Raw genomic sequence first — 14,127 nt, 5'->3', positions numbered from 1 at the left:
AATGCCTTTTTTGCCCGGAATGAATCTTCTGTATCCAACTTTACCACGGTCTGGGAATCTTATAAAGTCTGGTTGAGAGGGGAATGTATTAGCTACTCAGCTTATCAACTCAAAACTAAGAAATCTAACCTTCAACGTATGGAACAGGAAATACATGCCTTGGAATCACAATTATATGGTTCTTTTGACTCCACTCTTTATAAATCCCTACAACAACTTAAGTTCCAATACAACGAGATTTTTAGTTCATCTGCTTCTGTCTCACTATTCCGCCAATCAGCCTCATATTATGCTACCTCCAATAAGGCGGGCCATCATCTGGCTTCCTATCTTAAAGGGCAAAGATCCAAACATCGGATTTCTCACATCAAGTCAGCCTCTGGTTCAATCCACAATACCACTTCTGACATTCTCAAAGAATTTCATTCCTTCTACGCCTCTCTGTACACTTCAGAATCTACCTGTCCAGAAGATGTGATTTCCGAATTTCTGAAGTCTGCACATTTGCCATCTGTTACCCCGTCTCAGCGTGAATCTCTGCATCATCCTATCTCTACTGATGAAATCCAACGTGCTATTTCTTCTATGGCTTCTTCAAAAGCACCAGGACCTGATGGTCTTCCTGCGGAATTCTTCAAAACTCTCTCGGACTCCTTGACTCCACATCTTTTGTCATATTATCGGTCTATTATTGCTTCTCCTAATTGTTTATCCCGCTTCCATGAAGCCAGTATTATTGTTCTGCCAAAGCCCAACAGGGATACCCAATATGTCAAAAATTATAGACCTATCTCTTTGCTGAATTTGGACTATAAGATTTTTGCAAAAATTTTAGTTAATAGAATAGACTCTGTTATGTCTTCTCTTATACATAGAGATCAAGTTGGTTTTTTAAAGGGCCGTTACGGAGCAGACAATACCAGATTATTATGCCACATTCTCCATTCCACTCTGTCAAGAGACCAACCCCTCTTAGTGGCTTCTCTTGATGCTGAAAAGGCCTTTGACAGAGTGGAATGGAAATACTTATTTTGTGTCCTTCGCCACTTTGGATTCCCTGCTGAATTTATTCATATGATTTCTTTATTATACACCAACCCTACTGCTAAGATTATAGTTAATGATGCTCTCTCTGAATCTTTTACCCTCCAACGGGGCACACGTCAAGGTTGTCCTTTATCCCCCTTATTGTTTAACCTAGCTTTAGAACCCCTCCTGGCTCATATCAGATTATCTACCTCTATTAAAGGAATCTCTATTGCTGATTTGGAATTTAAGCTGTCTGTTTATGCTGATGACATTCTCCTATATCTCTCTGACCCTGAACAGTCTTTGCATTCTCTCATTGATCTTATTTCTCAATTCTCCTCTATGTCTGGGTATAAGGTCAATTGGGACAAAACTGAGCTCATGCCCCTCAACGATGCCTGCACACCCTTCACTCTTCCCTCATATCCGTTCACTTGGATATCCACAGGGATGAAATATTTAGGTGTCCCATTTGACAAAGACCTCAAGATAACAATGGACCTTATCATGTCTAAGACTGTTTCCTCTGTGAAATCCGCTTTGTCCAACTGGTCTCCTCTACATTTATCTTGGTGGGGGAGATTAGATACCCTTAAGATGATGGTCATTCCAAAAATTACATATATGTTTATTATGTTTCCTCTTCTATTTCCTAACTCCTTCTACAAACATTTAGAAAAACTACTTCTTGATTTCCTATGGAACAATAAACCACACAGAATCTCGCAACGTAAACTCAAATCTCCCAAATCGGCTGGAGGTGTTAACTTCCCTGATTTATTTCTTTATCACCAAGCCTTCTTGTTGAGACAGGGATCCGAATGGTTACATTCTTCGGATTCATGTACTAACACAATGGCCCCCAATTGGCTTCGACTTGAAATGGCCCTTCTACATCCTATTCCTACATTACGACTTCTTGGGTCCACACACTTACAACTTAAAACTCGTAACCCTATACTTCTCACTTCCCTCCGCACACTTCAGGACATAGACCGCTTATTAGTTTGTCCTTGGTCTCAATCCACACTATGCCCCTTATGGAGAAACCCTAAACTACTAATAGAGAAAAAACCAGTATTCTGGCCATCCTGGACTACTTATCATATTTGGGATATCTCTGCACTATGTCATCCTGATGGCTCATGGCTCACTTTTTACGAGCTTCAATATAAATCTGGCCTTCCTGACTCTTACTTCTATCAATGGTTACAATTACGTTCAGCTTTACGTAAACTTGATGGTGACCTGAAAACTAATCGCCAATCCCCAACTTTGTTAACTCTTTCCACTCAATTCCGTAATCTGGGCCATTCAGCTTCCAAGTTCTATAACCTTCTTAAGGAACTTCGATTCCCACTTCTTTCCTCTGTTAAAAAATCCTGGGAGGAAGATATTGGCTGCCCTATTTCTGATTGTGATTGGTCCTCTTATCTTCGGTCTATTTTTCATTCCTCTAGGTCGGCTTCCATTACTCAAAGCCTATTTTTCCTTTGTCACAGAGCCCAATGGACCCCGATTAAATCAAATCGTATTAATCCTACCTTTGCAAAGGAGTGCTGGACATGTTCTACAGATATCGGCTCCCTCAAACATTTATTATTTCTCTGTCCCTCTATCCAAACATATTGGTCGTCTCTGTGGAACACTATCTGTTCTCTTTTTCATATCAATGTGGCTCTCTCATACCAAATGTTATTACTTAAATCCTCTGCTTTACCACACCCTCTCTCTTCCTCTGATGCTTTTCTCTTTGATATTCTTATCTCCCTTGCTTTGAAACTTCTTCTTAACTCCTGGAAAGATCTATCTAAGGTGTCCGTAACACAATGGTGGAATCTTGTCTGCTTAACTTATAGATATGAAGCATATTTGGCAAAAAAATGCGGCAGATTCCCTCAATTTCTTGCTAAATGGAACTCTCTCAAACTTTACCTCCAAAGCTCCAGCTCTTAGGTATTTCTTTATTTATTTTTATTTATCTTCTATTTATTAATTTTTATTTTTTTTTACTTAACTTACTTTCTTCCTTTATCTTCCTCTTTTCTTTTCTTCCCTCCTTTTTGTTTTATTTTATTATAGACAATGTTTTACTCATGTGATTTGTTCTTTTCTTATGTTGGATTGCTTCCAAGGAATATAGTTCTAATTGTTATAGCAACTTTTTTCATGATTGTAATTGTATTTGCCCATCACATGGTTTGTTGATGTTACTATGCTTTTGTTTTATTGATTGTAAAACTTTTACAATAAAAAAACCGTGACTTAAAAAAAGAAGTCACTAATGGAATGTAACAGAAGACTATACAAGCCGCCAACCATATAGAAATTGTTTTCTTCGATACAGGACGTCCCAACTTGTTAGGATCAAAGGAAACAAAAAGTTGAGGAGAAGTTCAATGTGGCTGAGTTCTCTGCAAGTAGTAAGCCAACGCTCCTTTGCAGTCTAGAGTGTGAAGAGCTGTCTGTCCAGGATGAGAATGAGGCTTAGGGAAAAACACTGGAAGTACAATAGATTGATTGAGATGAAATTCAGTGATGACTTTAGAAAAGAACCTTAGTTAAGAACTGGAAAGACTTCACACTTTTGAATTTTCATTTTTTGGTGGGAGACAGTATATCTCTTTTATAGATATGAAGCTAACTTAGCTGAAAGGTCTGGGAATATGGCTTTATTTAAAGATGTTAGGAGCCCCTTAGAAGGTTTTGTTAAGCAGTATGTGTGATTGTATGATTGACCTGCCAGTCAAATGGGAAAGTGGTAGGGTGGGGAAAGGGTGAGGGTTTGGGAGGGAGGGATAATGACATGACTGTTAAAATTTCTTGCTACATGTTTACATATGTTTATAATATATTTGTGTTACATTTCTTTGTAAGTTGTTAAAACTTAATAAAGATTGAACTAAAAAAAAACCAAACAACAAAACCTTGGATGGGTACAGCACAACTTAATCATGGTGGAACACTGTGAAAGGTGGGTCCGCCACCAGTGCTTGAAGTTCACTTACTCTTTGAGCAGAAGGGAGATGAGAAAAACTACTTCCCAAGTGAGGTATTTGAGATAAGCAATACACATTGGTTCAAAAGCAGGCTTCATTAGTCTAGCAAGAACCACATTAAAATCCCAAACCACTGAAGGTGATTTGAGAGGTGGTTTGACATTATAAAGTCCTTTCATAAATCTGGATACAAGAGGATGAGTAGTAAGAGGTTTTCCATCTACTGGTCTATGAAAAGCATTGTTAGCACTGAGATGAATTCTAATCAAGGTGGTCTTGAGGCCTGAATTGGATAAATGTAGAAGGTAATCCAAAACTGAAGATACAGAGGTGGATTTAGAAACATGATGATAAAGAATACACCACATGGAAAACCGTTTCCATTTCTGCTGATAATACTGTTGCATAGACAGTTTTCGTGATGCTTCTAAGATAAGTCTTGTATCCTAAGAGTCTATGCGGGATGGTGGTTAACGGCAAGAGTGGATCCCTGACGAAGCGGCAGCGAAACATGTCGGGTCCACTAGCCTAAGTACAGCAACACTTTTGAAGATAAGTACATAAACTTCATTAGTCATTTTAAAGTATAAAAAGTGTTCAAAATAAATATGAAATTATTGAGCATCAGCCATTAAAAATTTAAGCCTTGACCGATGAGGAGGTTACACATGAATCTCCCCGTTATGAGATCATAACCTTTATGGGACAGAAGAGGGGTGTTTCTGAGGTCTATGGCTAAAACAGAAGTAGCAACATCAGTTAAGGATTTAAAGGAGTAACATAGAAAGAATATTCTAAAGGTTGGAAACTTGGAATTTGATATTGGATTTATGCTGTAAGATAAGTCTGACAGGTTGGGAAAGATGAAGGTCAGCTGATGTCAGCCTGAACGGTACCAAGCTGTCAGGTGCAACAACTGGAGATTGGGATGAAGAGATCCGTGACTTTGTGTGAGAAGAGATGGAAAAATCTGAAGAGGGATTGGTTCCTTGATACTGAATTGAAGTAGAAGGGAAAACCAGGGATGTCTGGGCCATCATGGAGCTATGAGAATCATGGTGGCCTCCTCCCATTTGAGCTTGACAAGTGTCTTGAGGAGAAGGATTGGAGGAAATGCATAGAGAAACTTGTGTGTCCAATCCAATAGAAAAGCATCTGCTTCCAGACGCTGAGGAGTACTGCCTGGAACAAAACTGGGACAGCTTGTAGTTGTGGGGGGACACACTGAGAGAAGATGTGATGCAGGACTGCAGAGTTGAGCGTCCACTCGTGTGGCTGAAAAAACCTGCTGAGTTTGCCTGCAAGAGAATTCTGTTTCCCTTGAATGTATATTGCTTTCAGAAATATGGGCCTTCTGACAAAGACGGAGAGAGTTCGTGCTGCCTTGCTTGTTTATGTAATACAATGCGACCTGATTGTCCATGCAGATAAGAAGGACGTGGTTGGTAACAATGTGCTGAAAAGTTTTGAGAGCATTGTAGATCGCTCTGAGTTTCAACAGATTGATATGGCAAAGCTGGTCCTGGGCTGACCAGTGACCTTAAGTGCGAAGAACACCCAAATGAGCCCCCCCAAGCATAAGTGGCTGAGCCCGTGAACAGAACCTTTTGATGTGGAGGTGTGTGGAACCCTCTGGAAAGATTGGAAGAATTCATCCACCACTGCAGGGATTGTCAAAGTGAAGGATAACCGTAATGTGTTCAGAAAAAGGGTTGAGAGCTTGAGGCGTCCAGAGATGAAGCCTCGCAAATAGAGCAACATGCATTGTAGAAGCCATGTGACCCAACAGTACTACTATTTGCCTGGCCGAAAGTGATGGAAGGTGAGAAGTCTGTCTGCAAAGCTAAATCAAATTTTCTAGCCTTTGCTGAGGAAGAAACACTCTGAATGGTGCCTAGAAAAGCTCCAATATATTGAGAAGGTTGAACTTGGGATTTGGGAAAGTTGATTTCGAAACCCAACTGCTGAAACAACCCAACTTTTAAGCAAGTCGCTACAATCACCTCTTCCGAGGTTGGACCTTTGATCATTCAATCGTCCAGATAGGGAAACACTTGGAGATCCTGAGCCCCCAATGCCCCTAGCCACTACAACCAGGCACTTGGTGAACATTCTGGGAGAGGATGCCAGGCCAAAGGGCAGGACCTTGTATTGATAATACTGCTGTGCTACCTGTAATCTGAGGAATTTCCTGGAGGTTACTTACTGTAAAGCACAGTTACTTACCATAACGGTTGCTCTCCAGGACAACAGTCAGCCATTCTCACATATGGGTGACGTCATCCACGGAGCCCCGATGCAGACAGCCTTGCAAGCATACTTGCTTGCAGAAACATCAGAAGTTTTGAGTCAGCCATACCATGCATGCACTAGTGCCTTCCCGCCCAGCACAGGGCAAGTCTCCTCAGTTCAGATAGCTAGCAGAGAAGCCAACCAGGGGAGGTGGGTGGGTTGTGAGAATAGCTGCCTGCTGTCCCTGGATAACAACTGTTACTGTAAGTAACTGTGCTTTATCCCAGGACAAGCAGGCAGCCTATCTCACATATGGGTGACCTCCAAGCTAACCAGAATTGGATAGTGGGAGCGTTGACAACTTAGGAGAATAAATTTTGTAATGCTCTCTGGCTAAAATGGCCATCCCGTCTGCAGAAAACATCCACACAATAGTGAGAGGTGAAAGTATAAACCGAGGACCAGGTGGCAGCTTTGCAAATTTCCTCAATAGGAGTGGATCTGAGGAAAGCTACTGAAGCCACCATTGCTCAGACTTTATGGGCTGTGACACAAGACTGTAGATGCAGTCCAGCCTGGACATAGCAGAAAGAGATACAAGCAGCCATCCAGTTGGAGATGTACGCTTAGAGATTGGATGTCCCAACTTGTTTGGATCGAAAGAGACAAAAAGTTGAAGAGTTCTGTGGTTTGGTGCGTTCCAAGTAGAAGGCCAAAGCACGTCTACAGTCCAGAGTAAGAAGAGCTGATTCTCCAGGATGAGAATGAGGCATTGGAAAAAACACTGGAAGAACAATTGATTGGTTGAAATGAAATTCTGAAACCACTTTAGGTAAAAATTTAGGATGAGTATGAAGGACAACCTTGTCATGATGAAACACAGTAAAAGGTGGATCAGCAACTAAAGCTTGCAGCTCACTGACTCTTCGAGCAGATGTGAGGGCAATGAGAAACACTACTTTCCAAGTGAGATATTTCAGATGAGTTGTAGACATTGGTTCAAATGGAAGATTCATTAACTGAGCAAGAGCACTATTGAGATCTCAAACCACTGGAGGCGGTTTGAGAGGAGGTTTAACTTTGAAAAGTCCTTTCATGAATTTGGAAACCACCGGATGAGCAGAGAGGGGTTTCCCTTCAATAGGCTGATGGAAAGCAGCAATTGCACTGAGATGGACTCAGATAGATGTAGACTTGAAGCCAGAAGAGGATAAGTGTAAAAGATAATCCAGAACAAAAGATAAGGAGGAATGCTGAGGCTCCTTATCATGAGAGATGCACCACGTAGAAAATCTAGACCATTTTTGGAGGTAGCATTGTCTAGTGGCAGGCTATCTAGAAGCCTCTAAAATGTCTCTTACAGGTTGAGAAAACTGAAGAGGAGTTATGTTGAGAGGTACCAAGCAGTCAGGTGCAGAGACTGCAGGTTGGGATGAAGTAGAGATTCTTGACTCTATGTAAGCAGAGATGGAAAAACTGGTAGAAGGTACGACTCCCTGCTGCTGAGTTGAAGTAGAAGGGAGTACAAGGTTGTCTCAGCCACCATAAAGCTATCAGAATCATGGTGGCATGATCGCTATACTGTGGAAGATCTGACCCACCATGGCCCACAGTGGAAATAGAGAAGCAGATCTGAGGGCCAGGGTTGAAACAGGGTGTCCAGCCCTCAGCTTCCCCACTTGACTCTGCGACTGTAGAAGCAGGATGCTTTCACATTCCTGGCCAAAGCCATGAGATCCATGCCCAGTTTGCCCCAACTCTGAACTATGAGGCAAAACGTCTTTTGAGACAGATACTACTCTCCGGAATCCAGAGTCTGCTGGCTGAGAAAGTCAGCTTGGACATTTCTCTACCCCTGCCACATGGGCAGTAGAAATAGCTTGCAAGTGAAGTTCTGCCCACTGGAATAACAACCGAACTTCCAAGCAAAGGGATGTGCTTCTGATGCTACCTGTCTTTTTACATAAGACACTGTAGTAGCACTGTCCAAAAACATCCCGACTCCTTTCCGTATCAGAAAGGATTGCAAGTAGAGCAAGGCCAACCATATGGCTTCCAGATGACTTATGAACCACTTGCTCTCCGATAGGGACCATTTGCCCTGGAAAAGGCAACTGCAGCAAAGGACCAATCAGCAGATTGCTGGTGCCAATAACCGCCAAAACACTGTCTGGATGTCTAAAAGGGCCCGTGAGATGAATAGCCAAAGGAGATATTCTAGAGGCACTAAAATTGCCTCAATTGCCCCTGGCAGATCGATGGCTTCTACTATCTGAGAAGGATTTGAGGCAGTGATACACCACACTGGCATGAGATTGTCTAACCCAATGTTTCTGAACTCGGTCCTGGAGTACCCCCTTGCCAGTCAGGTTTTCAGGATATCCAGATTGAATTTGCCTAAACTTGATTTGCATACACTGCCTCCAATATATGCAAATTTCTTTTATGCCTATTCATTGTGGATATCCTGAAAACCTGACTGGCAAGGGGGTACTCCAGGATCGAATTGAGAAACACTGGTCTAGCCCTTTGCCAAATGGCATCTGCCCCCTAAAGGGTAATTTGCTGAGAGTGGCCTTGGAGGCTGATTCACCCGCCCAATGTCTGACCCAAAGATTCTGGTGGGCAGAAAAGGAGTATGCTGAAACTTTACCCAGGACTCTAGTGATGTCATAAAGAGCATTAGCCACATAATCCACACCCTCCTTAAACATGTGGGGACAGGAGTCCCAAAGCTCCAAGGGACTAGTCTATGGTAGGCTTGCGCTACGAAGGAGGCAGCCACTGAAGCTTTGATACCAAAAGCCAGCACTTCAAGCTGTCTTTTCAGGTCTGCATCCACTCTACGATCCTGTGCATCCTTCCACATCACTCCTCCTTCACTAGGAAGGGAGGTGTGCTTGGTCACTTGTGCCACTGGGGAGTCCACCTTCGGTTGGATAAACAGCTGCTGGAAGTCCGGAGCAATAGATATAGCCAGGACAGCCTTGGCCATCTTAAGAGAGCCTTCAGAAGTCTCCCACTGGTCAGTGACCAAAAAGGTAAGATCCAAGTGAGCAGAAAAAAAGCTTGTCTGTGCATTAGTGCCGCACATGACGGAGCACTGTGAGGTGGTGGGCTACTGGGCATCGAGTTGCAGTATAAACAGGGTGTCAGAAATCACATGGGAAACTGAAGCTGCCCTGAAAAGGTGATGCATAGAATCACCCGCCACTCCTGCCCCCTGAACCTTGAAAGGGATCCAACATCATCCACTGTCACAGATGAGTCTGCAATAACAAAGGCATGGAAAAGGGCTTCCAATAATTCCCGCCCTGCTCTGAAGGGTCACTAACACTGGGAGCCAGTGTGGTATGAGGCAGGGATGCCTGCTTGGGAGAAGGATCCCCCCTTAAGTAGAATAGGAATGCCCACAGGCAGTGCAGTGCTTCCCGGTTCCATAAAACAGGCTTTCCATAAAAGGTGAGAAGCCTTACATCAGGGGATCTGAGGCTCCTTGCACAACCCCAGACAAGAAGAGAAGCAGAATCATCCACCACCATGCACTTGTGTTTTGCCCCATCGCTGCTAGTTTCATCAGAGCAGGATCTCTTCCCCTTGGAACAGTTTTTCCAGGATTTGGGGGGGCTCCAAGGCCCTGGAGGACTGACTATGGGCCAAACCTGAAGCTCCTGCCCCTTCTTCCCATGTTCTGTGACACGTGCGACATGGACACTCCTCAACCGGAAACTCTAGGCAACCAACACAGGAACCGGCACTAGAAAGGCCTGGGGCAATCCATCAGACAGTCACTTGGGAAAACGAGCAGTTTTGAAGCAGAAAAAAAGGTGTCTAAAATCAGATTGCTAAAAATCTAAGATGGCTGCTGTAAAAAAAAAAAAAATCACACGAAATGCAGGCCATTGGAGCAAAATATTAAAAATAGTGATTTTAGGGTTTTGGAGGAGGGGGAACCAAGTACTAATAGTTCTCAAAAACAAGCAAACTACAAACATGGTACTTCAAAAAATGCTTGGTTCTATGAAAGTGCACATCCACATATCATTATACATTTAGTAGTGATATGTTTAAAAGTGAAGGAAAAAGGATCTCTGAAATTACATTAGTTTCTTTTATTCAGAGAGATTCTAGCTATTTCCAGAAGATTACAGGGAAGCTATTGGTTGTAACATTTGGAGTTGGGTGAAATCTGAGATCCTTTTTCCTTCACTTTTAAATATATCACTGCTAAATGTATAATGATATGTGGATATGCATTTTCATAGAACCAAGCATTTTTTGAGGAACCAAGTACAAACCCCAGAAACCACTAAAATTCAAAACTCCAGACCCCCCCCCCCGATGTTCCCCATAGCGATACTCACTGTGACTTCAAGTGCCTGTTTGCGAAAGGATTTCTGCCTCAAATATTGCTCAGACCTCAACCGTAGAAGGAATTCTTCTGATTGCTGGCCAGCCCGACCACTGACCCTCACCTCTGAAATTTATCACGCAGCAACAGGGGTGAAATTACAATGCCGGCTCCCTAATAGCCCTAGGGTTCTTACTCAGGGGCCCCACAGCCTGCGCTCAAGTTTCTGATAAAGTCAGCAGGCGAGCTGCTCCCAGAGGGATGGACCCCGAGCTCCTGAAAGGACCCAAAGCAGACTGGCTCCACAGGTACATTGTGAGATTGGCCTGGGAGTAGCAGTCCTCCCACATGGGACTGCATCCTTTCTCTGGCGGAACATGCCCAAACAGACCTTCAAGCACTAAAGAATTTCAAATATCAGATGGAAAAAACACTCAAATATAATAAAGAAAAGCAAAAAACACCTTCTGAGTTTATTTACAGAAGGAATAAATGAGGAGGGTGCTGTGCTCCACTGCAGAAGGGGTGGAGTTTCAAGTTCTTAAAGTGATACCCTTCTGCAGTTTGTGGGAAATGTGAATTAATAGCTACAGTATGGGCTCCTGTGTATCCACAACAGAAACCTAGAGTTATAAACCAATTAGTATGCACTCCAACCCCCCCCCCCCCCCACCAACAGTTGCAATTCATACCTTTGATCCCTAGGATGTTGGAGAGACATTGGTCTGTCAAGCCCACCTCCTGAATTATTGACTGTAGGACCACCCTGGATTTCTGAACCCATACTCAACAGTGAAACTGATAATCTACGAGGGTGAATCAAAAATTAAAGGCAATTGTTAAATTACGTGATAACCAGAACAGAGCTAGTGAAATGCAACTTATGTACTCGTATATTGCCTGTTGGATAGTTTGTCCACGCCCAGTACAAGCGCTTGGCCCTTAGCCATGTGTCAGTCACAAGATCAAAAACATGGACACTCTACTGCAAGATTGCACCATCGAAGAACAACGTGCAGTAGTGTGCTTTCTTTGGGCAGAGGGAGTGAAACCTAAGGAAATTTACCATATGATATTGACTCAGTATGGACATAGTACAGGAAAACAGTGAAAATTACAGTGCACTGCTGCAAAATGAATTTAAACCTGCAATTCGCAGCAAAAGAGGAATGTTGTCCAGAATAGTCTCACTGTACCATGACAATGCACGTCTTCATACAGCAGCAGTGATAAGAGACAGTGCAACTGTTTGGGTTTGAATGTATTCCACATCCTCTTTATAGCCTGGATTTGGTGACCAACAATTATCACATCTTCTGTCCACTGAAGAAGACGCTGCAAGGTCACAGACTCACCTGTGATGATAAAGTAAAGGAAGCGGTTCTCACCTGGCTTTGGGAGCAGCCGAAAAACTTCTTCTCTGCAGGAATGCAGAAGCTAGTTCAACAATAGAACAAATGCATCGTCTTGAATGGGGACTATGTAAAAAAGTGATATGTTCAATTGCTCACAGTCACTCCTATTAAAGCCATTAAATGTATTTTGCCTTTACTTTTTGATTTACCCTTATATCATGAAGAAAAGCAATATATTAAAATCACCTCTAGTAACCCATTGGAAGACTACCAGGTTCAGGGATAGTTGTAGCAAGCTTTCAGAAAATCTCTCACAAGTTTATTGTGAAAGCACAGATAAGTAGCACAAAAATGGCTTTGGACCTTTATGTGAAGAAAATAAATAAAAACAAGAGAAAAAGGAAGCCAATATGGTTCTCCAAACTAGTGGCGGAGAAAATAAAGGCGAAAGAGTTGGCGTTCGTGAAATATAAATAAACCAAGAAGAGGAGTGCAGAAAGGACTACAGGGTGAAACTGAAAGAAGCCAAGAGAGAGAAACGTCTGGCGAAAGCACAAATGGCTAAAAAATGTAAAAAAGGGAGACAAAAATTATTTCTGATATATTAGTGAAAGGAAGAAGATGAAAAATGGAATTGCTAAACTAAAAGATGCTGGGAACCGATATGTTGAGAGTGATGAGGAAAAAGCAAATGTGCTAAACAAATACTTCTGTTCTGTGTTCACAGAAGAAAATCCTGGAGAAGGACCGAGATTGACTGGCAAAGTTACACGAGAAAATGGAGTAGATTCTGCACCGTTCACGGAGGAGAGTGTTTATGAGCAACTTGAAAAACTGAAGGTGGACAAAGCGATGGGACCAGACGGGATCCATCCCAGGATACTAAAGGAGCTCAGAGAGGTTCTGGCGAGTCCTATTAAAGACTTGTTCAACAAATCTCTGGAGAGGGGAGTGGTTCCTGGGGATTGGAGGAGAGCGGATGTGGTCCCTATTCACAAAAGTGGTCACAGGGATGAAGCAGGAAACTACAGGCCGGTGAGCCTCACTTCGGTTGTTGGAAAAATAATGGAAGTGTTGCTGAAAGAAAGGATAGTGTACTTCCTTGAATCTAATGGGTTACAGGATCCGAGGCAACATGGCTTTACAAAAGGTAAATCGTGCCAAACGAACATGATTGAATTTTTTGACTGGGAGCCTTTGATACGGTTCCTCATAGGAGGCTGTTGAACAAACTTGAAGGGCTGAAGTTAGGACCCAAAGTGGTGAACTGGGTTAGAAACTAGCTGTGGACAGACGCCAGAGGGTGGTGGTTAATGGAAGTCGCTCAGGGTTCGGTGTTGGGGCCGATCCTGTTCAATATGTTTGTGAGTGACATTGCTGAAGGGTTAGAAGGAAAAGTGTGCCTTTTTGCAGATGATACCAAGATTTGTAACAGAGTAGACATCGAAGAGGGAGTGGAAAATATGAAAAAGGATCTGCAAAAGTTAGAGGAATGGTCTAATGCCTGGCAACTAAATTTCAATGCAAAGAAATGCAGAGTAATGCATTTAAGGATTAATAATCGGAAGGAACCGTATATGATGGGAGGTGAGAAGCTGATATGCACAGACGGGGAGAGGGATCTTGGGGTGATAGTGTCCAAAGATCTAAAGGTGAAAAAACAGTGACAAGGCAGTGGCTGCTGCAAGAAGGATGTTGGGCTGTATAAAGAGAGGCGTAGCCAATAGAAGGAAAAAGGTGTTGATGCCCCTGTACAAGTCATTGGTAAGGCCCCACTTGGAATATTGTGTTCAGTTTTGGAGACCGTATCTGGAGAAGGACGTAAGAAGACATGAAGCGGTCCAGAGGAGGGCGACGAAAATGGTAGGAGGCTTGTGCCAGAGAGACTGGAAGCCCTGAATATGTATACCCTAGAGGAGGGCGACGAAAATGGTAGGAGGCTTGTGTATGAGGAGAGACTGGAAGCCCTGAATATGTATACCCTAGAGGAAAGGAGGGACAGGGGAGATATGATTCAGACGTTCAAATACTTGAATAGTATTAACAGAACAAAATCTTTTCCAGAGAAAGGAAAATGGTAAAACCAGAGGACATAATTTGAGGTTGAGGAGTGGTAGATTCAAGAGCAATATTAGGAAATTCTACTTTATGGAGATGGTGG

General features: G+C 42.8%; 1 protein-coding gene across 8 annotated transcripts in view; it reads right to left on the bottom strand.

Moving 5' to 3' along the window:
* KMT2E (lysine methyltransferase 2E (inactive)) overlaps positions 1-14,127 on the bottom strand; it is a 451,336-nt gene that overhangs the window by 339,241 nt on the left and 97,968 nt on the right. For 6 of the 8 annotated variants that reach the window (XR_004540680.1, XM_033959237.1, XM_033959230.1 and 3 more), the window contains one exon: positions 11,304-11,417. The exons of the other annotated variants lie outside the window; for them this stretch is intronic. Coding sequence is in view for 5 of the 6 variants with exons in the window: in XM_033959237.1 (XP_033815128.1) it covers positions 11,304-11,417 (114 nt within the window). In the remaining variant the exon portion in view is untranslated. The remainder of the gene's footprint in view (positions 1-11,303; positions 11,418-14,127) is intronic. 8 annotated transcript variants of the gene reach the window in all.

This window comes from Geotrypetes seraphini, chromosome 9 (assembly GCF_902459505.1).
Source record: "Geotrypetes seraphini chromosome 9, aGeoSer1.1, whole genome shotgun sequence".
NCBI classification, from domain to species: Eukaryota; Metazoa; Chordata; class Amphibia; order Gymnophiona; family Dermophiidae; genus Geotrypetes; species Geotrypetes seraphini.
The sequence above is the reverse complement of the archived record's forward strand: the minus strand, read 5'-3'. Positions and strand labels throughout refer to the sequence as shown.